Here is a 26,331-nt window from a genome sequence, read left to right as displayed (position 1 = left end):
TCTTTATTAGTAATACAGGGAAAAGCCTGTCCCCAGCTAGTGAGGATTAAATGCAGCTACAGTGTATGGAAGTCACTGAGTGACTGAGTTGTGTATCTGCTCTCAGGTGACTGATTTTGGCTTGGCGGTCAAGAAGCATGGCTCCAGGAGTGAAGGCATGATGCAGACCACGTGTGGCACTCCTATCTATATGGGTAAGTGAGAAGACTTGAAAAAGGTAGAACTCTGAAAAGGGTGGTAAGCCGGTACCTATGACCTCAGCATTTGGGAGGCTGAGACAAAAGGATTGCCATAATCTGCACAGTGAGCTCTAATTTATAAAATCACCATGCCAATGAGACCACAGCACTTCTGTTACCCTGTCTTCCTCTACCAATTCCTCTCTTGTGTCCCAGTAATTACCAGTGGTTTCTATCACTAAATTCAGTCGTGCTTGTATCATAGTGTGCACTTATTCGTGTTTCTGTTCCACAGAACTGTTATGCTATTTTATGCATGTTGTTGTACCAGTAGTTTATCTGTTTTTATTGCTGAAAAGTATACTTTATTCATTGCTTTTTTTTTCTTTTTTTTTTTTTTTTTTTTTTTGCCTACTTGACACATAAAGTTTTTAAATTGTTTTATCTTACTTGGGAAAAGGCTACTTTAGATTCTGTTCATATCCTTCCATTGGCAAAAGACATCTGGTCTTAGTTACATGGGGAAAATATATCCAAGCACCCTGAGTTTTATGCCTGCTTATTAGTTGTCTACACTGATAACAAGTGAGAGAACAAGAGGGAAGACAGATGGTTTGTGGAGCTTTGCTGACTTCCTAAATGGCTCCTTGGCACAGATATTCTGGCTTCTGCCTCCCTGAGGGCTGGGATAACAGTGCAGGCAGAAATGCCCCTGATAATTAGGGAGACTGAAAAAGTGGAGGCCAGGGGTTTTAGTGCCTGCTGTGTGTGGCACAGCCGTAAGGCAGCCTGCACTGAGTCTGGCCTCAGAATTTGCTTTCATGACAGACACATCGCCATGGAACAACTTGCACTTTGCTGGTTATATATTTAAAGTTTTACATGCAGTTAAAGATTGCAAACACACACAATAATTGCAAAAAGAGGAATGCTGTAAATTTTTAATTATTTGGAGACAAAGTATCCAATTTGTGAGCTATGGTAGTTTGGCCTTTTCTCATTTTCCTATGTATCTTTTGGCTTCTTTTTGTTGTTTTCCATTTCTCTAATATAGAGAGTGGGGAAAATAAAAAACTATTTGTTTTTAGCAGTTGCTATAGAAGAGTGTGTATGTGTGTGCACATGCATGCATGAGCTCAAGTGTGTGCACTCACATGTGAGCGCATACATGTACAGGGTCAGTGTGTTAGTTGAGAAAACTAGGAATGCTTTCTCGATAAGCACACAGCTTTTCCATAGGAAACGCTCCAGAGTTTGTAACTGCAGTCAGATCTCCATGGTTTCCACCTCCATGGACAGGGCATCAAGTGCCTTCATGACAGGCTCATAGGATTCTGAACACAACTTATTATTCAAAATCACTTTGTAAATTTTAAAGTTCTTTTGAAATCTATATATGCATCTTATTTTTGTGTCTGTGACTGTTTTCTTTAAAGAAATATATCTATGTGTGTAAAATCAAAGTAGAGCTATTCCTTGCTATCATATTGACTTATGAAGAATCCAGCCGCTATAAAGCAAACCCCTAAAAGCTCTTCTTTAAAGCGTGTACCATCTTAAGGTTAAAGGCATGGTGCTGCTTTGAGAGGCTGTTTGAAGGGACCCTGTTGTGAACACCTTTGTCAATCAGACAGCACAGAATTGAGTCACATACTTGGAACCTCATCCTACACTGGGACTCATTGGTGCTTTGACCCAGTCTTATGTGAGTGTGCTTTCTACCTCAGTTTTCTTACATAGAAAATGTGAGAAATAATATATATTCTGTCAGTATAGTGCTATGATATTTAATTATTATTATCATTATTCTACTGAGGTGATTCATAACCACAATATTAGCATTCCTATGAATTCAGATTTATACATATTGTCCTCGATTTAAATAATATTTACTTAAGTGGTGTGTTTCCTTCTATTTGGGGCAAAGTCTAAGGTATTATTGTCTTCTATTACAACTACACAACCTTTGTAAAATCACTTAATCATTTTACATGAGTAACGAACTGCACATTTAGCAATGCAGTTTATGCCATTGCCCCATTAGGAACTAATTGATAGGAGTGAGGATTTGGATTTGGTGACATTGGTTGGAAGGCCTGTACATTATTCATTCAGCATCTGCTGTTGGCTCTTTTTTTCCCTCTGGAGGAATAAATTACAACACATCAGCACATTTCTCATGCTTTGTATTTAAGCAATTGAAAGCCATTTATTTTATTATTAATATTATTTTATTTCTGCTTGTTTGGCAGCACCAGAGGTTATCAATGCCCATGAGTACAGCCAGCAGTGCGACATTTGGAGCATAGGTGTCATAATGTACCTTTTGTAAGTAGCCTACTGAATGTCCAGTATAAATACAATGGAAGTCTCTGGCTGTAGATTGACATAGATTTTAAATTAAAACTAAACAGTATTTTTTAAAGGTGTAATTTAAAATCCAATTGGATTGTTGTCCTGAGTGCTCTCTCGCTAGGTTTCAGGATCATCTCATAAGTATTTAGTTAGAGCTGCACATTCACCATGTTCAGTTTTGCTTTTCACTGATCTACAAATGCAAGATTGTACCACATAATCCAAGCTAGGTGAAAATCTGTCTTTCCTGGTCCCTTGCTGCAGCTTAGAGTTTCACCTGTAAAGCACCAGGAATAGTGAAGTAGAGCCATCTGCCCCAGAGCTGTCCACAGTGGGGGAGTGGGTACAGTTAGGTAGAGGTTGCTTCAGGATTTAGGGACTGTTGGTATTCCCCAATTCCCTGACCACTGTGACAGCCTCGGTAATTCTTGCCCTTCCTTCCCTCTTGCTCTCATGATTTGGTCAAACCCTAAGTCCTGCAAAGTTTGCCTGTGAAATGTTCTCACCCATTCTTGGCCTTATCATTTCAGGATCTTTGTGGCTGCTTTCCTGCTTCTGTTCACCCTCCACTCTGCTCTTGGCACTGCTTGCAGGACTGTCATCTGCATCATACTCTTTCTAGACTAAAGCTCTCTAATAATTACTCCTTGTCTAGAAAATTACCAGCTCATCTGACATGGTGTGACTTGGCAGATCATTCACTACCTCATATAGCTCGCTTTTCCAGGCTTGGGCTGTGTGTGTGTTTTCATGTACCGCCCTTTCTCTGCGATAACTCTAGGTTACTCTTTGTCACTCACATTCTGCATTGCATGGTGTGTGTGTGTGTGTGTGTGTGTGTGTGTGTGTGTGTGTGTTTATGTGTGCATGCGCAAATGTGTGTGCCATGAGTGCCTACCCTTTTCTCCTCTGTGAACTTTTCTCCTAGATTGGCCAAACACTAAAGCTTTCTTTTTTCCTAACTCCTACCTTACCACAGAAGATATATGTTTATTATATATAAAAACTTTTTTCTGCATCTCACAGAGGATTTAAGTTATTGTTTAAAAACTCATGCAAAATAGTAACACTCAAATAAAAAATATGGCTGGGATGTTAGTTCAGTTGATAAAGTCCCTTCCCAGCACACAGGAATACCTGCTTTGGTCCCCAGCACTGCATATACCAGGTGTGGTGGTTCAAGCCTTCAGTTTCAGCACTAGGGAAATGGACACAGGGGGAGCAGAACTTACTACAGGTCACCCTTGGCTACATAGTCTGCTCCAGGCTACATGAGACTGTCTCGATGTAACTAACAATTCTAATATAGAAATATTTAACATTAAGTGTTAGCACTCATTGTGATATATGAGCAATAACAACTTTTTTTCCCAAGACAGGGTTTGTGTGTGTGTGTGTGTGTGTGTGTGTGTGTGTGTGTGTGTGTGTAACAGCCCTGGCTGTCCTGAAACTCACTTTGTAGATGCTGGCCTTGAACTCACAGAGATCAGCCTGCCTCTACCTCCCAAGTACTGGGATTAAAGGTGTGCATCACCACTACCTGGTAAATAATAACATATTTAAAAGTCAAATTACATGGAAATATTACAATATTCTATTTATCATATCTATTTTCCTTGTTTTAAGTTCTGTGAAAGACAGTTTAAATTATTCATCTTTGCATCCCTGGCATCCGATACAACACAACAACCAGCCCACATTGAGTGTTTAGTACACTTATTAAATTGAATTAAGTGAATTTTCTAAGAGGTGTTCTAAAAAGTTAGTGACCATTGTTCTGTCTTTGAGTGACTCTGAACACTTTGATGTCAATGCAACATTAGTTTTATGGTTATGTTGCTGTGCACTGCCTCTTCCATATCGTGTCTAAACACTAATATCACTGTAGCTACATTTTCATGGTTGTGTGAAATGGAAGACACAGACAGTAGAAGTCAGATGATGTGATTGAGGCTGTAACTGGGTTGGTCCACATGCGTCATTGCTTAGACAGCATGAAGTATAATCATGGGGCAAAAAACCCGAGTTTCGTCTTTAATTAACATGTAACTATTTAAATAAATCTTTCATACGCTTAAGACTGTCTACAAAAGTCCATATTAATTTGCATAGTGAATCATCACACAATCCATATGGTGTTTGTTACTTTTTGAATTTGCTGTTAAGGAAAGCAAGTGTATTACCCACCTTTCATTTTTTTTTTTTTCTTTTTCCTCTTTCTTAACTATCTAATTTGAATGTTTCTGCTCCAGAGTGTGATTGCACATCATTGTAATGGCTTCTTCCTTTCTTCACAGAAGACCATCCCTTAACTCACCAGTGCCTACTCATTAATCTGTTGGAGCCCTGTGGCACTATAGACAATTCCTTTCACCCTGAGCACAGCACATTGCATTCTTCATGTGGGCTACTTCCTTGTTTATCAGTTAGCTCAGATTGATTTCTACTTAATTGGACAATGATAACATGCTTTCTGAAGGTGAAATTAACATAAATAAATACTCTTTATGGTTCCTATCCTCTACTGTCCTAATTCCTGTTAATGCAACAGAAAATAATAGGAAGCTTTAAGAGGCATTTTTTCACGTCCTGGATTCCCTTTTCTGGATGTGCTGGGAAATTGCTGTCATAAAGCTCCATATGCTGCTGATTGACCAACCATTAGATGCATTTTGCGTAAATAAAATTGCAAAGGACAGGAAAAAAGTGGAAAATTTAAAATGTAGCCCTTAAGCTATAGTTGCTTGCAGAGGCTGCTAAGAGATTGGGGGCCATGCATATCACTGCTTGATAACAGGCTCAATGAACTGGGCCTTAGCTGGCCTGTACTTGTTATAATAGATAGTAAGTGTCCATACAACCATTTTTCTGGTTATTTTCTTTCTGTGTTCTATGGCTTTTAAAATTCCATTTTAAAACTAAGCAGTAGTAAACCAAGTAAGAAGAAAGAAGTGTCAGAATGAGCTTGAGAAATAAAAAGTATTAAAGTAAGAATTTGTACAACAGCTTGACAACTACTGATCCCCTAACAAGAAGCTTTTCCAGGAGAAGCTATCTGCCCCAGACTACATCCTTTGCTCATGCCGCTGTGACTATGCACTCAATCCCTACACACCTTCCTGCATTGTAACCCTTAATCCTAGTGTCTCCCACCCGCAGAAGCCTTGGGGGCATTTGCAGTTCTGAGGTCTTGGTGCCTAGGCATGCCCTGAGATGAGACCAGCAATGAGCCTGATGGCCCCATTGCTTCTTCTGTCCAGCCAGAGGCACCCTTCTCTTTCTGTCTGTTACTTACTACAAAGCATCACTCCTCCAAGTCCTGCAGAAAGTTAATTTTTAAGAGTCTTACGTTGAAAACATATGAACAAATGACTGCCTTTGTTTAGACTGTGTGGAGAGCCACCCTTTTTGGCAAACTCGGAGGAAAAGCTCTTTGAATTAATAAGAAAGGGAGAGCTAGAATTTGAAGACCCAGTCTGGGAATCTGTAAGTGATTCTGGTGAGTATGGATTTGTATTATTTACTAAAAGCAAACAATTAATATATGGAAATTGACCCACTAATAAAACTTTTGTAAATATCTGGTTAATCATAGAGTCTACTTTAGATTAAATGATATTTGCTCATGGAAATAGTGATATTTTCATTGTGATTGTGATGGCCAAAACTTCCAGGAACAAAACAAAAAGTACCAATTAAAAAAATAAAGTGGAATCTTGCTGTTGTGTACCGTTTTCACTATAAATCATTAATCCAGATAATCTAGCAACAGAAGGTATTCAATACTATTTATTAGACTTTCATATTGGTGATACTTGGCATCCTTTGTATTATATAATCATAACCTAAATAAATGGGAAATGAATAATTTTTGTTTTGCTTTGTATTTTTTACCAGGGTTGGGGGGTGTCTCTCTCTGAGTTGTCTTAACTTTTTGGCTTGTTTCAAATTTGTGGGCACAAACAATACTCCTGTCTCAGCCTCTCAAGTAGCGGGGGCTAGCAGCCTGTGTCACCATGTCCAGCTAATGTGTGACATTAACTGAGGTTAAGAGAAATAATATTTCAAGGTTTTTCTCCCCTTTATTTGCAGCAAAAAATGTTTTGAAACAACTTATGAAAGTAGATCCTGCTCACAGAATCACAGCTAAGGAACTTCTAGATAACCAGTGGTTGACAGTAAGTTACAGTGCTCCTTTTTAAAAACTTTCTTTCTGACATCACGCATTTTGCATGGTCTTGTAGTCTTGAAGCAGTCAATTAGTTCCATCTTCTGACAAGTTAAAAAGGAGTAGTGAGTCTTGACACATTTCTGAAATGGGCAGTTCCAAATGTTTCTGACTGTCACCACAGTTGCTCATATGTATTTATAGACATTCAAATGAACTTTGTTTGTTCTCTGTCACAGAAGCTTCATGTCCAGTAGAACAGAACTGAGAAATGTCTTAGGAAATTGATGCAGATGAAGCAAGTGGGACAAGTTCCAGATGTAGAGCTCTAGAACCAGTTCTATCTCACTCAGCTCTTTGAATACCGGGAGTCTTTGGGGGACCTTGGAGGGCATGCTTCCAAATGGTTTTTATTACCTAGGCTTAAATGTTTAGTCTTTATTTATTTGCATGTTGCTTTCCACAATTAGACTACAAACCTTGGTGGAGACACTTTGGCCTCTGCATCCCTATACCAGAACAGGACCCAGTCACAGCTGGAACTTGGGTATGGCTGCTATTGAATCTTTAGCTGGAAACATTGCTATTCAGTTAAGTGTATCTTTATTCCCCAGTTTTCTGTGTTAGTCACCATTGACGGCTAATGAGATGTGAAGGGACTGTGCAGTCTCCTCCTAAATGGAGCAGGCTCAGCATTCTTCATGCCTTTTTTCTTTCATGGTGACTTGGATTGTGATAGCTGGCGATTGAGTAGCCATGATAGACAAGAAAGCAGAACTACAAAGTGGGATTGGCAAACAACAATAAAATGCAAGATACCAGGGCATATAGTTCACAAAGTCACCATGCCAATCTATTCCAGAACTCCTTGTTTTAGCAGAATGTAAATTTCTTTTATCTTTAGGATTCTTTGGGATATGCAAGCAAGCAAGCCTAATCCTAGTTATTACAATTATCAATTATGAGTGATTTCTTTTCAGTGAACAATTAACTGTCATTAAGTCCATAAAATCACAAGGAAAGTATGAGATTTTATACTAGAAATTACAAGCATTACATGAGATCATTATTAACACTATTCACTAAAAATTAAATATATACTTAGCTAGACAGTGTTTTAGGGACCAATGACACAAATACAATTATATTTGAAATGAAAATTGCTTTTGTAGTTATATTTTTAAAGTCATTCCAGGCATTTGGTGGGCAATGACTTAGAGAATTTGATAAGTATTGAAGTACCATTTCTGAGAGGTGGTGGCAGTTTAGATAGGGTAGAAACAAAGAAAACGTATGTGAGACAGAGCATTTAGAAGTGTAAATGAAAGACTGTGGGTATAGTTCTGCAGTAGGGTACTTGCATAGCTTGCCACTGAAGAAAAGGAAGAGAAAGATGTGGGGGTGGGGTGGTGAGGAAATGTGAGCCATAGAATTTGATGGTGGATTGCATGAATAATAAAAGTAGGAGGAACACTGAATGAAATCTAGATTTTGCTCCAACTGGTTGAACAGTGGTTCCATTTATTAAGATGTGGACAGTTAAGGAAGAGTAGATTCTCCCTGTAGGACATGGGTGATGAGTCAAGAGCTCTGGATAAGGTGTGATAAGTTTAAAATGCTATGCGATAGGCAAGTAGACATGTCAAATAGATAAATAGATATGGGCCTGGAACTGGAGTAATAAACTATGAGTACATAGATACCATGTAAAAACCACCAGGCTCTAGAGGTAAATTAGCAATCGAGCAAAGACAGAAAGGCCTCACAACATGCTCACAACACTGCAATGTCCAGAAGAGGCCCAGATAAGTTTAGATACCATAAATATATTGTGGTATCAGTTTTAAAATTCTTTAATTTTCTTTTTACAACTTTGAACCATTTCTTTGAATTCCTTTTCTTTAAGACTAAAGCGTAGTTTTCTCTCAAGCATGTAATATATCTGCCCTCTTCTGTAACTATTTTGATCTCTTCTAGGATTCTGTGGTGTAATTATTTCTGGCCTAGCAGAGAGATCATTGTAAAAAGTATGGAGTAGATCTGTAGTACAGGAAAATACAAAGTTGTAAAACAGATGGCATGCTTTAGAAATTTGTCTCTTTTCAGCATCACACAACATTCGGGTTTGGCCATTTAATTATTTGTTTTCTAATTAGTTCAGCTTTATTTCTAGCTTTGGTCATTTTTCCAGAAGTCTCCATTTTCAAGCCTCTAACATTTGTCTCTCTGAAGTCTTTGCCAAATGGATAAAAAGTGACAGATATTGTGTACTATATTGGACTCTCCTAAGTTCAGTGCATGAAATTTAGAATGCTGGCATTTTACAAGCTTATGAAAGGCATGACTCGTTTCTTCCTAACACTTGAAGTCTCCCTTCCTGTAATTCATGTCCTCTGTTTGAAATAGTCTAAAGCGAGCAAGATGGTCCCCTCAGAGCCTCACTGCTTCATATCAGGGCCTGCTTTTCTCAATACCTAATGCTTGGTAACATTTTCTTTTCAAAGAGCTTTATTGGATTAAAAGTGTCTGAAGTTTAGCCTATGTATTGTGTGCATTTTGAAGCATGATGCATATCTTAAAAGTATTCCAAGAAAAAGAATTATTTTTTTTCCTCTATACATTTAAGTGAACAGAATTTCAAATAAGCACTAAGTGCCCCATGGTTTCAAAAGCTGAATGGTAGATGTGAAGAGAAGACGCTGAGGTGACCATCATGACCAGCAGCAGGGGCAGGGTTTGAAGAGACCTCTGGCTGGGAACTCACTGGTATTTTCTGCCAGCTGCTTTCCCTTCCTTTTTCTTGTCAGCTCGGATCAGGCACTTTTTACCAGACCTTTTTGTTAGCCTCTCACTTTCTTCAAGCCCCTAGGTCACAGGTTAACACCAAGAATTTACATTTTAAAAACACATCTCCAAGGAATTTCTTCTGACCTCTTGCATTTTAAGACAACTGGCATGCAGAGAATATATATTAGGGGGATTGTTCTTCTTCTGCTGTGATTTGTAAAAAGATAGCTTCCACTCTGAGCTTTACTAGGATTTTTCATGCATGGGTAAATCCTTCAACATGCTTTTTAATACATGCTGTTAGGTCACAGACCCACTGACAGCCCCTCCCCCTCCTAGAAACCTGGCCCAGCCTCCTTGTGACACTCTTCCCCGCCCCCCCTCTTTCTCTGTGGGATGCAGAGTTGGCAAGAAAGGAACCTGTGCTTGCAGTCTCTCCCTCCTCCAGTTACAAGATAAATTTGTGGTTCTACCTAGTCCTGCCCCTGTGCCCTTGACTTGTAGGCCAGTCTAGATCGTGTGGTATGATGTTTGCCTATGCCTCTACCCCCTGAAAATAGAAGAGTCAGAAACTCCCTTTGTTTTTTTGGAACTTAAAGGTATATTTGTCTCCCCAGGGCCCCTGTGGTTTTTCTTCTAATGTAGCTACTCTTGAAGAGAAGACTGTTTTCAAGGCCTCTTTGTTCTGTCTCTGGTCCTGATGCTCTGTGTCGTCTAATGTTCTCCCACTGGACCATGGCTGCCAATGGTTGTGAGGTCCCCTTCTACAAAGTTCATCTTCATGCGTTATCATGTGTCTGCTCCTTGCTACATGCTCTCTATTATTTCTCTACTGCTTAACACTCACCACATTCCAGGCTCTGTGCTTGATCATTAAAATGTAGTATACATAAAAGGCATGGTCTCTGAAATAAGGAACTTACAACTTAGTAAAGAAAGCAAGTAATACATAACTTTTAATGCAAGGAAGAAGACACAGGGGATTTTAAATGGTCAGAAGTAAAGGGGCAGGTATTGTGAAGCCAGGAAGTTCAATCTGACAGACAGGTAGATGCTGAAGAAAATGAATGGGAAAGGAAACCAGGGAAGAAAAGATAGCTGTGAAGGGATTAGATCCCAGGTCAAAGAACTTTACCTTTACTTCAAAGTGAGGAATAATTGTGTGTGAGATAAACTTGCAAGGTGGCTTATTTTTAAATAAGTCAATATCCATTGACCCTAATCTTAACAAGTATCATTTAACTTTACATTTTCAGGCATTGTCAGGACTCAAAGATAAACAACACACTTTTCTTCCATAAGCCATTTCCCATGAGTTGAAGTGTGTACTTTGCTCTGTGGCCACACTCTGCAGAGGCACTGGTGACCAAGGTTTAGGGCCATTCCCCTGATAGTCTCTCCCACTGTGCAAACAGGGCCCTTGTTCATTAATTTACAAATTGTTATTCAAGTTTTAGACATTAGTTTTTGACTGCTAGCTTCGATAGACACACCCATAAGAAGATGGAAATGTTATGGTCCCTAACTAATTGTGGGTTAGTTTTTCCTCCTATATATTTTCATCTTAAACATTTTAGAATTCCTTCTGCTATTCTACTACACAGTTTCTCTTGTAGATAAGATAATTATAAATTATTTTATCCATACATGTGCATGTATATATGAATATGTTATTGCATCCCAAATTAATGAAACTTTCAATAAAGTCATGTTAGGAAGAGGCTCATGAACTAGGGCACAAGATTTAGTCAGTTATTGATACTAAAAACTGAACCATATTTATTGAATAACTGTTACATACAGAAGGGGACCTGTGGGCCAGCCTGGTATAGTCTCTACATGTGGGTTCTCCTCCTAATGTAGGGTTTAAAGCAAGATACAGGCAGATCTTGTAAGGAAGAATCACACATCCTACTGTTCAGCAGTAGTATGCAACTTGAGAATAACTGAGGTAATATTTTAAGTGCACCCAAGGAAACACAACTTTAAACCTAAAATTTTATATCCATCCAAATGGTCATTGGCATGAAAAGAAATAGTGAAAGTATTTTTAAATAAGCAAGACCTCAGAGGGTCCATCACAGAGGCCAACACTTCGCACACTTGATGGAGCTGTATATTCGGGTGTCTTTATATACCTGGTGTAAGGGTTATTGGTATGTTATACAAACAAGAAAAGTAGAAAATATTTTCATAATAATCCAGAATGAAAAGTTCAGATAGTATTACTATTTTCTCAACATTAGGAGCACTGGACTCTTGAAAAGATAAAAAGATAGTGGAATTTAAAGTACTGAAAGTTTAAAAGGAGATAGGTGGTAAAACAATTGAAATAATAAACTCAGAGGGTAGAAACATGTCCAAATTTAGAAATAATAAATAAATTGATTTAAATGCCCATTTAAAGTCACATTATTAAATTGAATTTTTTTTTAAAAAAATCTAGCTACTTATAAGAAGTACATTTATTTGTTTTAATCTTTTACTAAGTTTATTCTTTGACTATTCCATACATGTGTGTAGGTAGTGCTTTACAATTTCCTGAACTTCCTCACGGAGTAAACCAAGATAAAACAATTGGAAAAGTGAGGCAAAGAGTAGAAATGAGCCAAGGATGCACAGGCAGAGTAGAGCCTGTCAGGACAGTGTATTAAAGGACGAGCAAGGTAGATAAACTACCGAGACATTTATTTGTTTATTTTATGTGTAAAGTGTCTTTCCTGCATATACGTCTGTGTGTCATGTGTACGCATTCACATGGTGGCTCAAAACCTATTGTAACTCCAGTTCCAGGGGATCTGATACCCTCTTCAGGCTTCCTGGGGCATTAGATGCATATGGTACATACACATACAAGCAGGCAAGCAGTTACATACATAAAATAAAACAAATTTTTAACGAAAGTATTTTTCTTATAGATTTGTAGTTCTTTATGTATTCTTAATATGAGCTCTTTATGTCTATACATAAACACACATATGAATATCTATACAATTTCCCCCTTTTCTATTATGTATCTTTTCTGCTTTTTAGTGCTGTTTTTGGTAAAAATTATATGTATCATTTTTTTATTGTATATTTAGTAGTTTTTGTGTCTTGCCCAAGATTTTTATTTAGCCCCTTCCCCAAGATCATGAAGAAAATCTCCTACGCTTCCTCCAGAAGCTTTTCAAGTTTTAGCCTCACATTTAGATCTTTGTTACATCATGAAGTCCTTTTCACCTGTGTTGTAATAATGGAAATCAAGGCTCATGATTTCCCCATGACAGGATATCCAATGGTCTTGGCAATGTCATTTTCAATGGAAAAAAAATTCCAAGGTATGATGCTCATTTTATCAAGTTAAAACAGCTAAAGAAACATTCCACTTTGAATAAACATAGGTATCATTAAAATATAAACAAGACATCAAGGAAATGGCAGTCCCCTCAGGAAGACGGGATGGAGGAAAACCAAATGGATGGATGCAATTTAGCATCCATTTTCTACTTGTATAGTCACACCCCAGAAATGCATCACACTATAAGTGAGTGAATAAATGAAAGTAAATCTTTGGCTGGGCTAATGATGAAAATACATTTTGAGCAATGAGGATATAAATGCAGTTCCAGTGTACGCAAAGACCAGGGAAAGGAATTTAGAACCATATAATAAAATAAATCACAAAAATGATTTTGAATGCTCTACCTTCTAAGAATTTAATTAGGTATTTCTTCATGTTTTTGTTGGAAGCAAAGACATAAAGCATATCACTTCTAAGAGATTTTCTACCAAGTCATTAGGTTCATTTGCTTCCTGCACACCAACTCAGAAATTTTGAATTGTCCTTGGTATTACAGAGATTATATCCATACATACATACATACACACACACATATAGTATTATATATATATAATATATATATATGCATATATAAAGTAATATTGATGATAGTGAAAACTATGCCTTCTTTATCTTGTGAAGTGGAAGAAGCTGACTTAGGGGTAAAGCATGGAGAGGATTAGTACAAATCCTTCTTCAAGCAGATGGAGGGTCCTGAAACTGATGCCTCGAGCCGTCTCTGCCCATATGTCCCTTGGAAAGCCTCCTGTACAGCCAGGTGTGTGCACACCCCACTTTGAAGAGTGTTGGATTGAGTTTGTATATTGAGTTTGAAGGCTCAGCTTTATCTCTAACTAAAAACGCTTGGCAGGCAGTTAGAGGTGCACCTCTGTAATACAGCAAATTTCCCAGGCTCCTACCTCCTGGAGGCTAGGAGCACCAACACTAGTCACAACCTCTCATTTGCTGTTACGTTTGTGAGAAATCAGTGGGCTGACTGTTTTCAACACAAAGTGGCTTACCTTAGTGGCCACTGTTACATGCAAGCCATCAGGGTGATTGATCATTCAGTACTTGTGTGGCTCTCTACAGTTACACGTTTTTCCTGCTGCTTACAGTGCTAATTAGTTCTATGAAATCCATGGGATTGCCCATGGTAAATGGTTTAAATGGCCAAAAAAAAAAAAAAAAAGGAATTAATGTTCTACCTGCTTCCTTCTCACATTACACAAATAGGTTCATAGTCTGTAGATTGCTCTTTTTTCCCTTTGTATATATTGGGAAGATTCTCTCAAGAAAGTGCAGTGTTGTGTCTAAAACTACAGATGTTTTATTACTTTGTGATATCATTTTCAATGAAAAAAAATTCCAAGGTCTGATGCTCATTTTATCAAGTTAAAACAGCTAAAGAAACATTCCACTTTGAATAAACAAGACATCAAGGAAATGGCAGTCCCCTCAGGGGACTACATGTTACACACTTTGATAGGTTATCAATAATTTACCTGTTATAGGAAGGAAGTAAATATGACTGCCTGGGCCTTGGAGAGAGGACACAACAGTTAAGAGTGCTCATATAGCACTTACATTGGACAAACACATAACTCTAGCTCCTGGAACTCCAGTACCCTCTTCTAGAGTCTGCTGTACTCTGGAAGGAAGCCTGTATACACACAAATACACACACACACACACACACTCTCTCTCTCTAAAAATAAGTCTTTAAAGAAAAAAAAGAATAGAATTTGACTATTGAATGCAGGTTATCACATTTTAATTTATTCACATTATTATGTAAAATTAGGCACCTCAGTTTTTGGATTGGGGTTTATTAATTTTATAAAGTTGAGTATCCTTTTATATCTTTTAATAAAGTGTTCCATTTTTTGTTGAAAAATGTATTCCTAGGAACATCACCAATGGAAGTGTCCCAACTGTTCTCAAAAGTAGAAACTGATGTTAAGCTATAAGTTCCAGAGTGTTCTCCAGCTTTGACAGTTTTATTTCCTAGCATCTTACTCCAGTTCGCATGTCTAGTTCATGAAAAACATTTATTAAACATGAATTATTTGCAGAGTAATGACAGACACTCTTTGAAAGTCAGACTTCACTAGATGAGGAAATACCACTAAGTCTTTGTTTGTGGGGCTATCTACTAAGGCAAAGAATCAAAGTCTTAGCATTTGGCCATTGCTTCTCCATGAGAGTACACCCCTGCCTAAAATTTTCATATTAAAACATATTAGCCTCAACTACCTGTTGGCTATGCAGTGGAAATACTGTAACCAAAAAGGTCTCTACTTGGGGCAGCCTTTCTTTGAAGTAAAGAGTTCAGGGTCTGACCTGGATTCAGTCAACAAAGGAAGTTTCCAGACTAGCACCCTAGTGCTGAGGTAATCTAGTACCTGCTGGCAGTTCATTTTTGTTTGTTTCTTTAGTTGGTTAGTTTGTTAGGCTTATAACTATAGGCCATTAATTACTGGTTATTCCAAGTATGTGATGCAGTTTTTCCTTCAACTACACAAGCAGGAAGTGGGCAGCCGGTGAATGGGTTTTAGACATGGGCTTCATGGACTCCACCTCCCAGTGTCCTGAGTCCAAGCTTGCTAGCACAAGTGAGTAGCACAGGAGGTAGAGGGTTAACTTTCTAAGTGGTGGGTGTGATGATGACTCTAGTTTAGATCCCTTGCCCTTCCTCACAATCTCTTTGGATTGAGAAATAGGGCAATTTCTTTGTGTACAAAGGCACTCTTGCCACATAGTGTTAGTCACTGAACTCTTGGGTAGGCATATAGGTCATCCTGGACACTTGAAATCTTTCTAAAAACGCTGATTTAAGAAGATAGGCAATTCTTACTCTACATGACAATATAGAGATGTAAAATGACAGCACAGGACAAAACTCTGCAAATGATCTTAATAATTGGGGTAAAAAACTATACCCAAATATCTCTGTTAGAACCCTAAATATAAAAACTCTCTGCTCATTGCAGACATATGTAAAGGTGAAATAAATTCAGGTAATATTCATGCGGTAGTATATTATAGAATATTAGAAATATGAAGACGGTGAGGTTGGTGGTGGTGTTACTGTTGGTAAACATCCACTAAGATTGGTTTATGTAGTCCTGTGACTGTATGGAGTGAGGGCTAGTGTTGTGTCTGGCAAACTTGCCCACAGTTTGCTACATTTTGATCTGCTTCCAACATTGTATTCCTGTGCTTTCTCTGTCATGAGACACCTGTGAGAATTCTCTGCAGGCAGCCTTCCTCAGCAACATTTCTATCCTTTCTGGTACAACCCCCTTCACTTGTCAAATGTGCCTCTACTACTTCCTTTGGCTGTATGCAAATAAGGGAGTGCCAGGGTCCCCAGTACAAACTATTCTTTTGGTTATTTCACTTCTGTTTGGTTTACATTTTGATCCTAGTATCAACATTTTCTTTTCTTTGCTGCACTTTTATCTTTGTGGAGACAAGGAGATGTATGGATGAGCTGACCAGCAGATACCTAGTATCTAGGAACCAAAACACTTTGAAAGAAGTCACCCAGTTGGTTATTGATCACAATGGGCCACCTGTTTGGTGTGGGGGCTGCAAAGCCAGCAGTAAGGTTTGCAATTTATATAAAGATGTTTAATATACCATGGTGTGTGAAGTTTGAGGTGTGCTCTTGAGGAACTGATGCTGTTAGTTAAATCATAATAACTAAATATATGTTTATCAGGACTTTGCAAAGCAAAGATTGATGTAATAAGCTGCTGTCATATTGTGCAGATTGCATAGGGACTCCACCATGATTATGGTTTGTTTGGGCATGGTCATGTGTAGACAGGCTCATCTTGCTAAGGCTTTTTAGAGGTGACTTTAGAGGAGACTTTGTTCTCCCTATCAGGAAAGGCTGTATGTCCTGTGATAAAGAATAACTTCTAAGCTCCACTGCTCAGTATCTCCCATTGCACACTGCCTGGTAGGGGTAAGAGTTGCCTTGTTCTTAGTCAGGGCTCTGACAAAGAGAGGCTCCAGACCTTTGTGGGTACCTAGTAGGAACTGGGGACATGATGCAATATGTAGTATCTCCCAAAATATGTCACCTAAAAGTGATAGTTATATTCTGACAAAGCCATAAATCCTGTTCAAAGAGGATAGAGAAGTGAAGCCCACAGTATCCAAAGAGTTAACCTGAAGACTTTTGTTTGGACAGGACTGAGGTTACAGACAGCTATGTCAGATTGTATGTTTGCTAATGGAGCCCAGGATGTGTATATCCAAAGTCTAGGAGCCTGGGTACTGAGAATTATGACAGAAGTCAGGCTGAAGCTAAGAAGTTGCAGTCTTGGAGATCAGAAGGAATTCAATGAGAGCTCTGAGGCAAGCAAGCACTTTAAAATGGCTCTAGTCTCTCATGGCTGCTGCCTTAGCTCTCTATGTGCTCCCAATTCTGGGACACCTAATAGAGATGATTTTTAAATTGGGTCTTGAAGGCAGTGTAGGCCATGGTTGTCAGAAAGGGATGATAAATTAGGGGGTAGAGGAGACAAGAGCACAGCCAGTGTAGAGTACTCAGATAGGTAATTGTCTGACCTTCTAGGAAGGCAGAATAGGAGAGCTTGGGACTCAGGGTCTCCTAATGATCTCTTGTTATTACCATTCTGTTCTTGATGCTAATCTATTTTTAACCATGACTATATTAAACTCAATAAATCCTCCACAGTTTATTCAGATGGCTGCCCTTAATGTGCCCTGTCTCATAGTTTTCTGTGTCATTACTGCGTAATACTTAAATCTACCCACATACAAAGACTACTTAGAACTGGTACATACATGTGGTCTCATTTTAATCTAAAGGTGATCCAAATATCCTGTCCAAATGTTCTCTAACAGTCCCAATTAGAATAAAAAATATTTAAGTCAAGCAGGAGCCATCTGAACTTACATCTGTGTGTCTTGGCACATTAGATGGGATATTTGGAAAATAGAGTTAGTGTGTAACAATTTTGGTTTGATAGAGTCATAGTTGGGATAGGAACAGCACACTGAGTCAGTTATAGCCAAATGGTCACATTATATAGAAATATTCCAGGCAAGAGCTTTCAAATAGCTGATCTATATTATTGAACATACTGTTTTCCTAATAACTGAGTGTGTATTATTTCCTGGACATGTTCTGTAGACTCACCTTTAGCATTGGACCCAATGCTTTTGGGTAGTGTCTTACCAGTTTCCTAAGAACAGTGCTAAAGGGGTCTTGGCTACCACGGAATTACCATGCTGTGTCCTTGGCACAAGCAGGCTACATTTACTGCTTCATTATTGAGAGTGTTTTCCTCTAACCTTGTTCACACCATAAGTGATGCGATATGGGAGTTACCCACTGTGGGACAGGGAGTATGCTCCAGCAAACACCAAAAATTTTCCTACTTACACAGCTTTATAATTTTTTTCTGTGTGACTATTGCTGATTTGGGGGAGAATATATTAGTAAGAGGCTTAAGAATCTTTCAGTTATCTGAACTGTTTATAACATGAACATTTTTTTTAAATTAGGGCAATACACTTTCTTCAGTGAGACCAGCCAATGTATTAGAAATGATGAAAGAATGGAAAAATAATCCAGAAAGTGATGAGGACACCAAAACAGACGAGAAGACTACGCAGCCCATGAAAGAGAAGTTGAAAAGTAACCAGATGAGGGGAAAGGTCCTTGATGTCAATGACAGTTCATCTGCAAAGACAGCAAAACAGGTAGGAGGAACCACTGTGGCACACTCCAGTGCTCAGCACTGTCACTCACTGGGGACCCTGTGTGCAGCTCCATCATTTCACTGTGACTTGGTAACAAAGGCCTGCATCGTTCAGCAAGCGAGGTCCTTCTGTCTTCTAAGCCATGTGATTTAGCAGCAGCGCCTCAAATTTAGGATCAGTGGCTATTTGGAGTGGGGCCTTCAACTTTCTCTGTGAGAGAATGCATATAGATTGAGCTTCCCTAATCTGAACATCCAGCAATTTCAGATGAAGGACATTCAAACTGTAGTAAGTGCTGTAGGCTTTGAGGCCCTATTAGTCTCTGTCGTAACTACTCAGCTCTCATGGTACAGTATGAGCACTGCCACAGTCAGCAATGAGTGAACATGACTTTGTTCCAGCTAAGCCTTTTCTGATGAAACAGATGGTATGCCAGATTTGGCCCATGGCTCCAAATTAATAAGTTTTGTACTCTACCCAGCTATAGAATTTTGAATTAGTTTATATATTATGTGAAAAAGGTACTTATTATATTATACAGTTATTTGTGTATTGTTTCATAAAAACTCAAACTATATAAGTTTGATGTATTACCTGATTAGGTCTGAACAGTTTCATGTCTATGATATAGTTTTGTTAACATTGTGATTCTAGATTACAGTCTATTAACTGGATATCCAGATGATTTGCCCAGACAACCCCATATATACATATGTATGTTATGTATGTATGTATGTATGTATGTACGTACGTACGTACGTACGTATGTATGTATGTATGTATATATGTCAGTACAAATTTTTTTCTGTTTGGGTTCTCTCTCCTCTGTGTCCTAGCTCTTATTTAAATGCTGCATTTTGTGCTCAGGAGAGTCCAGATTTCTTCTTTTGTTGTTGCTTTCCAGTCAGTCCTCCACAGCCAGCAGATAGGCAGAGCACAAGGGGGACTGTCTGGGTGAGCCCTGCCCCATGCCCAGGGATGTGCTGTCCTACTGGCGCCACTCCCAGCCAAGACCCTTGCAGAAGGGTCCAGGGAGAACAACCTCCTGGCTGGGGTGTGTGTGTCTACTGGACAGTAAATGTCTGGATAAGAAGCTTAGCACAGAGACTTGGATTTTGTGATAGAATCACACTTTTACAATAATGTAAACATGAGTTTATTGAATTCCCTTCTTATTTCATCTGACAACAACTCCTACATTGCTTAGCACAATGTGTATTTTATATTCTCTTTGAAAATTGTATCCTAAAACTCATGTTTACATTTCCTTTTGTTGAAAATAGGTTGAAGATTTTCTGTTGACTGACATAGCAGCATACACAGTTACACATGTACACATCCATATGTACAGTATGTGTACATGTTTGTGTAGTGCATATGTGCATGCATCTAATGTATACACATACACAGATACACACTGCACATGTTTTCTGTGGTGCTGAGTTATATCTGTGTTTATCAATGAATGTGACATAAATTTCCCCTGTGGGTCACATGCACTCCCTCTCCTTCCATCACTCCGTCATGCTTTCTTCTCTATCCCTGACATCCTGCAAATCACAGGCTAATGTGACCTGTTCTGGTCTTGGCTACTTTACCTAAGAAAGAAAGGGATTAGAATGGGGGTTTGGTCATCTATTTCTAGGACTTTAACTAGTCACAAACCTGAGAACATAGCATTTCACTTCAACAAGAAGAGCTGTCCCACACTCAGGGCTCACAGCATTGCTGAACAGGGGCTGGGCCATAGCAGCAGCCCCTTCCCAGGATGGATAGACAGTTTGCTGGCTGCAGCCCTTCTGTAGCTATTCCTGAAATGCAGGCAGCATCTTTCCTTCAGTATCTTGTAAAGAATTTTCCCTTGCTTAGGCTTGTCTGTGATATCTTGGGAGGAATTTAACATTGGGGATTTTTTTTTCTGAAGTTTGTTGCCCCTAAAGAGACAGATTTCTCATACATTTCTTTGGTTTTTGCAAGTAAATATACTATTTCCTAATTGTGTCAAAGTTTATGCTAAAAACAAAAAAAAAATCTGGATACAAAATTCCCAGTTCAAAACACACCCACACCTGAAAAAACCAACCAGCCAACTACCCCTCTACACCACCATTGTAAGATAAACTACTTATATTCCAGATGGGAATGTAAGAAGACAAAGCATGTATAGTTACAATATAACTAATAGTATCAAAGAGATGTAAATGGAGAGACATCAGAAATTGAAAATGTGGGGGCAATAGAGTTAAAATGTAGGGTACCTTTTTCTGATTGGTGTTAAAGTTGTTGTTCATTTAAAATAACCTATTGCAACTATAAGATATGTTATGAGTTACATTTCTTATTGTTTCAAGTAGATACCTGACAGAAACCACAGAAGTAAATAGAGGCTTTCTTTGGTTCCTGGTTCAAGGGATGCAGTCTGTCATGGTAGGGGAAGCATAGCAACTGAGGTACTTCCCTGCTGACATTGGAACATGGTCAGATCATGGCAGCCTATAGGCAGTAGACAGAGCTGCACCAAAACCAGAGGGAATAAAACTCTCAAAGTCTCTCATTTACAAGTCTACTTTAATCATGGGGCCTACCTCCTAAAGGAGTAACTTCCTAGAACAGCAGCACCCAGGAACCAATGAAGTGTTCAAATAAGCCTGAAGGGAACTCTTCAGACCCAAGCAGATATGTGTAACATGATAAATAAAAGACCCAGAGACAGATTTTGGGGTTCAAGTTTCAAGCTGAAGGTTATAAAAGCAAAGCAGCAGGACACTAGCTCTTACTCTACCTCAGATTGAAATGTGATCTTGGCTCCACCAAACCTCAGACTGAAGCCTTTTCTTTGTGGCTAGAAAATCCGGAGACTTCAGTGTCTTTGTATCCTCTATGTGCCTGGAAAATGAATCCCTGATACTGACTACTGGAGACCCTGCTCCTAACTTTTATATCCCTCTAGTGATCCCAACTGCTGAGATAGTCTTTGTGTGAGCTGTTTCTCTTTAGGACTGGATCAACCTTGTGTATCCCTGGGTGGACTTGGACTCACAGAGATCTGTCTACCTCTTAATCCTGAGTCCAAGGAATAAAGGTGTGTACCACCACCTCTTAGCTTCTGGCTGCAGGGATTAAAAGTGTATGTCAATGAAATAATTATTCTTTTGTTTGTTTGTTTTGTTTTGTTATACAGAGACTGTGTATAGAGACTGTTTCACTGTGTAGCTCTAGCTGTCCTGGAACTCACTCTGTAGACCGACTAGACTGGCCTCAAACTCACAGAGATCCGTCTGCCTCTTCCTCCCGAGTGCTGGAACTAAAGGCATGGGCCACCACTGCCCTGACAAAATAGTTATTCTTTAGAAAGCCAAAGTAGGCATAACTGGAGTAAGAAAAAAAGAAAACTTGAAATCAGAGATGAAAATGGAGACATTCCTACTGATACCACATCAGACACCAACATGAACAACTGTATACCAAAAAAATTAGAAAAGCTACAAGAGATGGATAAATTCCCAGACTGTGCAAACTAGTAAAATGAATCATTAAGTATTTAGAAAGCCAGAATACAAGAACAAAACCAAATCAGTTTAAAAAAAAAAGTCTTGGATAAAACATCAAAGCCCAGGATCCAATGTCTTTGTTGTTGAATTGTATCATATTGAATGTATCATTCATCATGTTGAATTGTATCATTAAAGAGAAATTAATACCAGTTCTTCACAAAATTTCAACAAAATGAAAGGTGAGGGAATCCCTCCAGACTTATTCTCTGAGGCCAACCTTTGTCTAATACCCAAAACAAGTAGGGTGCAGTGTAAACAGAAAACCAAAGGCCAAATTCTTGATTAAAATAGATGCAAACATCAACTGAATAGTAGGAAATTAAATCAATAGCACTTTAAAAAGTTCTTTCACTATATCTACTATTCATTACAGTGGTAAAAGGATTGTTCAACACATACCATTCAGTAAATATGGTACATGGTATTAAGATAATCAATCACACAACAAAATAATCATTAATAGATGCAGAAAATAGTCACTAAAACTTAACATAGTTTTGTGATGAAAAAAAAAAACTCTTTCCAAGTTAAATATAGTAGAAGTGCATCCAACACAATAAAGACCATATGTGAAATAAAGCAAACTAGGAAAATCAGACAGTGTTTAAGATCGGGAGCAAGGTGTCCTTCCGCTGAAATGGTACTGGAAGCCCTAGCCAGATCACCCAGGGAAGAGAAGAAAGCAAAGAGCAGCCAAACAGGAGGGGCAAGCCAGCATGCCCAGTTTGCAAGTATGTCGACATGATCTTGTTTATAGAATTGCTAGGGAAGCTCCAAGATGGGAATCAGAGGCTCACAGCATATGCTACTTCTCTGCAGGAAAGAGAGTAACTACAGCATAAGAGCAGCCACCCTTTGAATTGCGTGATGGGAAGGTGGTGAAGAGCTATAATAAACAGGCTTGAGGAAATAGGGAGTGAAACAGAGAGCATAAAAGGGTGCCCCAGAACCAGCTGTATGATAGAGGGTGGGGACAGCAGTAAAAGAGAGAAAAAGAGAAAAACTCACAGAACACAGTTAGCATGGGCCTCTTTGCTATGCAGAAGTGAAGGCTAACAGGCTAGAGATGGCACCGTGGTTAAGTGCCCTTGCTGCTCTTGAGGAGGATCCAGGTTTTGTTTCTAGTACCCATATGGTGGCTCACAGCTGCCTGTAACCATAGTTCTTGGAGATCTACCATATTTCTTTTGGCTCTGCAGGTGCCAGGCACACACATAGTGCACATATAGGCATATGGGCAAAAGACACATGCATATAGAATAAAATCTAAAAACAAAACAAAACAACAACAATAACAACAAAACAAGAAATGCAGACTAATCATTTAAAGGAGAGATTCAGTAATTTGCATACTGCTCCTGAGGACATCCTTCTTTTGAAACAGCACCCCCCTGCAGTGTTAGGAAGCCATTTTAAGGTCCTGTCTGAGCTTCCTGTTTGGGGATTCAAAGGTTTCTATATTTTCTCTATTTCCAGGAGCTTATAGTTATAAACTGATACAGTAAGTGATGGCCAAGATGTCTAGTATGGCTAAGGGAGAAATACTTGGAGCCAGAATCATTGAGAGTTCTTTGTAGTGGGAAGTTAGACAGAGACACAAAAGGGAACAAAGGTCCCTTGCCCTCTAGGGACATTTATTTAGGAACTTGATTAAGAAGGCTGGCCAGACTCAGAATGAGCCATTGCAAGTAATCATATGTGATAACTAAGTTTCAGAACACCAGTCAGAAGGTTGAGGGTGCCATGTGGGATCCACCACTACCGTTCCCCATTTAATATGGATGGTTGCAATCCCTTAGACACTCTTCATCCCTGAGCAGCCATAGGAATGTACAAATGAAACAAAAGGGAACTAATGCTGGCAGAGGCCTCATTTTCTGCCCCAGTCAGGACAGCTGAGTGTGGATTATAGTGGTATGTCCCAAAACAAAGAACAAAAAGACAAATCAAACTCAGCCTATAGGTGCTGCCCAAAGAGTACACAGCCCAACATTATAGAAAGGTCTATTCAGCACAAACAGAATTTTCACATCTCCTGTAACATATATTTGACCTCACTGCTAGAAAGAGAACCTGTGGGTTTCTTGTCTTTGTAATTTTTAAGACTTTGAACCATACCTGCTTACTTTGAATATTTATATCTAACATTTTTCTCTAATTTCTTCCTTTCACAATTTAATTTTAATATTCTTCCAGTCTTAAATTCTTTCCATTTCCCCCTTTGAAAACACCTTTAATTGGGCCATTCTCTCTTTTCTTCTTTTCCCCCTTTTTTATTTTTCTAGTTTTTCTATTGAATAGTCTCTCTTCTTTTTCATCCACCTTTCATTTTGTCCTTCCTATATTCTTCTTCCCCTCCCTGTATTTATTCTTCATTGACCAGCATCTTTTTAGTTCATTCTGTGCTATCTTCATCTCCTCTCATTTATTGTTATTTGTGTTGTGGTGGGTAGTGGTTTTTAAATGTTAATTACATTTTCGTATTTGGTTTGTTAATATATTGTGACTGTTACTACAGTTTGTGTCCTTCTTTCTGGGCAGCACTGGTAATTGAGCATTTTAAGGGGAGTTTGTTGCTGAGCTCACCCCCATCACAGCCCAGATATAACAAACCCCAATCAACGTATGACTTAATCCTACCTGAACTGTGGCAAGTACTCTAATTTTAAAATTCAAAAGATTAAAACACCCAGATAATAACTTAACCCCAGTATGGAAATCTCAATGTAGAAATATAGGAAATATGAGAAAGCAAGGCAACATGATCCCCACTACCCCACAACATTGATTGTCCATAATATTGGAATCTAATGATTCTGACATGGATAAACTACCACACAAAGAATTTATAACATGAACTTAAAAATCAACAAACCCGAGGAGAATATGATTGGGGTAGGGAGATGGCTATGTGGATAGTTCAATTGAAAAATGTTTGCAAAGCAATTGCTTTGCAAGCACAAGAATTTGAGTTCAATCCCCAGAACCCATATTAGGAAGGAAGGAAGAAAGGAAGGGAAGGAGGGAGGGAGGGATGAATGGAAGAAGGGAGGGAGGAAGGGAGGAAGAAAGGAGTCTTTTGCTTGTGATTCAAGCACTAGGAAAGAGAGACAGATGGTTACTTGGGGCTCACTGTTCAGCCAATCAGGCAAGCTTACTTGGAAAGTTCTAGGCAAATGAGAGACCCCCATCTTTTTTCTTTTTTAAGGAGGAATAGGAGGAGGAAGAGAAAGACAAAGTAGGAAACATCCAGGGAATAGTACCCAAGGCTGTTCTTTGGACTGCAAGTATATGTACACACAGAGAAAATACAGATGGACAGCTAAATAAAATAAGACAATTTAATATATAAAAGAGCAAATCAAAAAAGAGAGATTCTGGAAAAAAATCAAGTAAAAATCTTGGAAATGAAAAGTTCAATAAATCAAATAAAAGGCTGAGTTAAAAGCCTCACCAATGACTGGGTCAAGGGGAAGATATAAAGGCTTGTAAGAAAATTTATGAATTAAAACATTCAGATAGTATTATGATAAAAATAAATTATAAACAGAAATTGAAAGAACTCTGTGATATGATTAAAAGACAGGCTTATGACTCTTGGCAAAGACTCAGATGTAGAGATACAGAACAATAACATAGAAAATCTTGAAATGATAGCATAAAAATTCCCAAGTTGGGGGCAACATATGTACATCAAGACACAGAAAGCATTAAAAACACCAAACAGACAGAATTTAATTCCCTGCACTGGCACTGTGCCTCATAATTGTCTATAACTCCAGTTCTAGGATATCTAATGCCCTATTCTAGCCTCCATAGATACCAGGCATGTACATGGTGCACAGACATGCACACAGGCAAATTTCCACATACATAAAATAAAAAATTAATGAAAAAGTACCACTGAAACCCAAAAGTCTTTTTGGGATTATTTTCACCAATATTTCAATTGATTGAAAAATTTAGATGAATTGAACAAATTTCTGGGTAAATATAATCCTCCAAGATCAAACTAAAATGACACATAATCCTATAGATACGAACCTAACAATGGAGCTGAAGACCAAAGTCCCCCATCAATAAGAAGCTCTGGACCAGACCCATAGAAGTTAATTAACACCAATGTCCTTTATGCTATTTTATAAAATAGAAAAGCAATGTTGCACACCTTTAATCCCAGCACTCTGAAGGCAGAGGCATGTGGATCTCTGTGTGTTCAAG

The 26,331-nt window shown here is 38.6% G+C and overlaps 1 protein-coding gene across 1 annotated transcript in view; it reads left to right on the top strand.

The window, feature by feature from the left end:
- Stk33 (serine/threonine kinase 33) overlaps positions 1-26,331 on the top strand; it is a 68,268-nt gene that overhangs the window by 23,714 nt on the left and 18,223 nt on the right. Inside the window, exons 7-12 of the mRNA XM_051192651.1 lie at positions 107-194; positions 2,432-2,507; positions 5,921-6,033; positions 6,627-6,712; positions 18,359-18,483; positions 18,532-18,556. Of these exons, the coding sequence (XP_051048608.1) occupies positions 107-194; positions 2,432-2,507; positions 5,921-6,033; positions 6,627-6,712; positions 18,359-18,483; positions 18,532-18,556 (513 nt within the window). The remainder of the gene's footprint in view (positions 1-106; positions 195-2,431; positions 2,508-5,920; positions 6,034-6,626; positions 6,713-18,358; positions 18,484-18,531; positions 18,557-26,331) is intronic.

The sequence above is a fragment of the Phodopus roborovskii genome, unplaced genomic scaffold, assembly GCF_943737965.1.
Source record: "Phodopus roborovskii unplaced genomic scaffold, PHOROB, whole genome shotgun sequence".
Taxonomy (NCBI): domain Eukaryota; kingdom Metazoa; phylum Chordata; class Mammalia; order Rodentia; family Cricetidae; genus Phodopus; species Phodopus roborovskii.
This window is presented reverse-complemented; position numbering and strand designations above follow the sequence as displayed.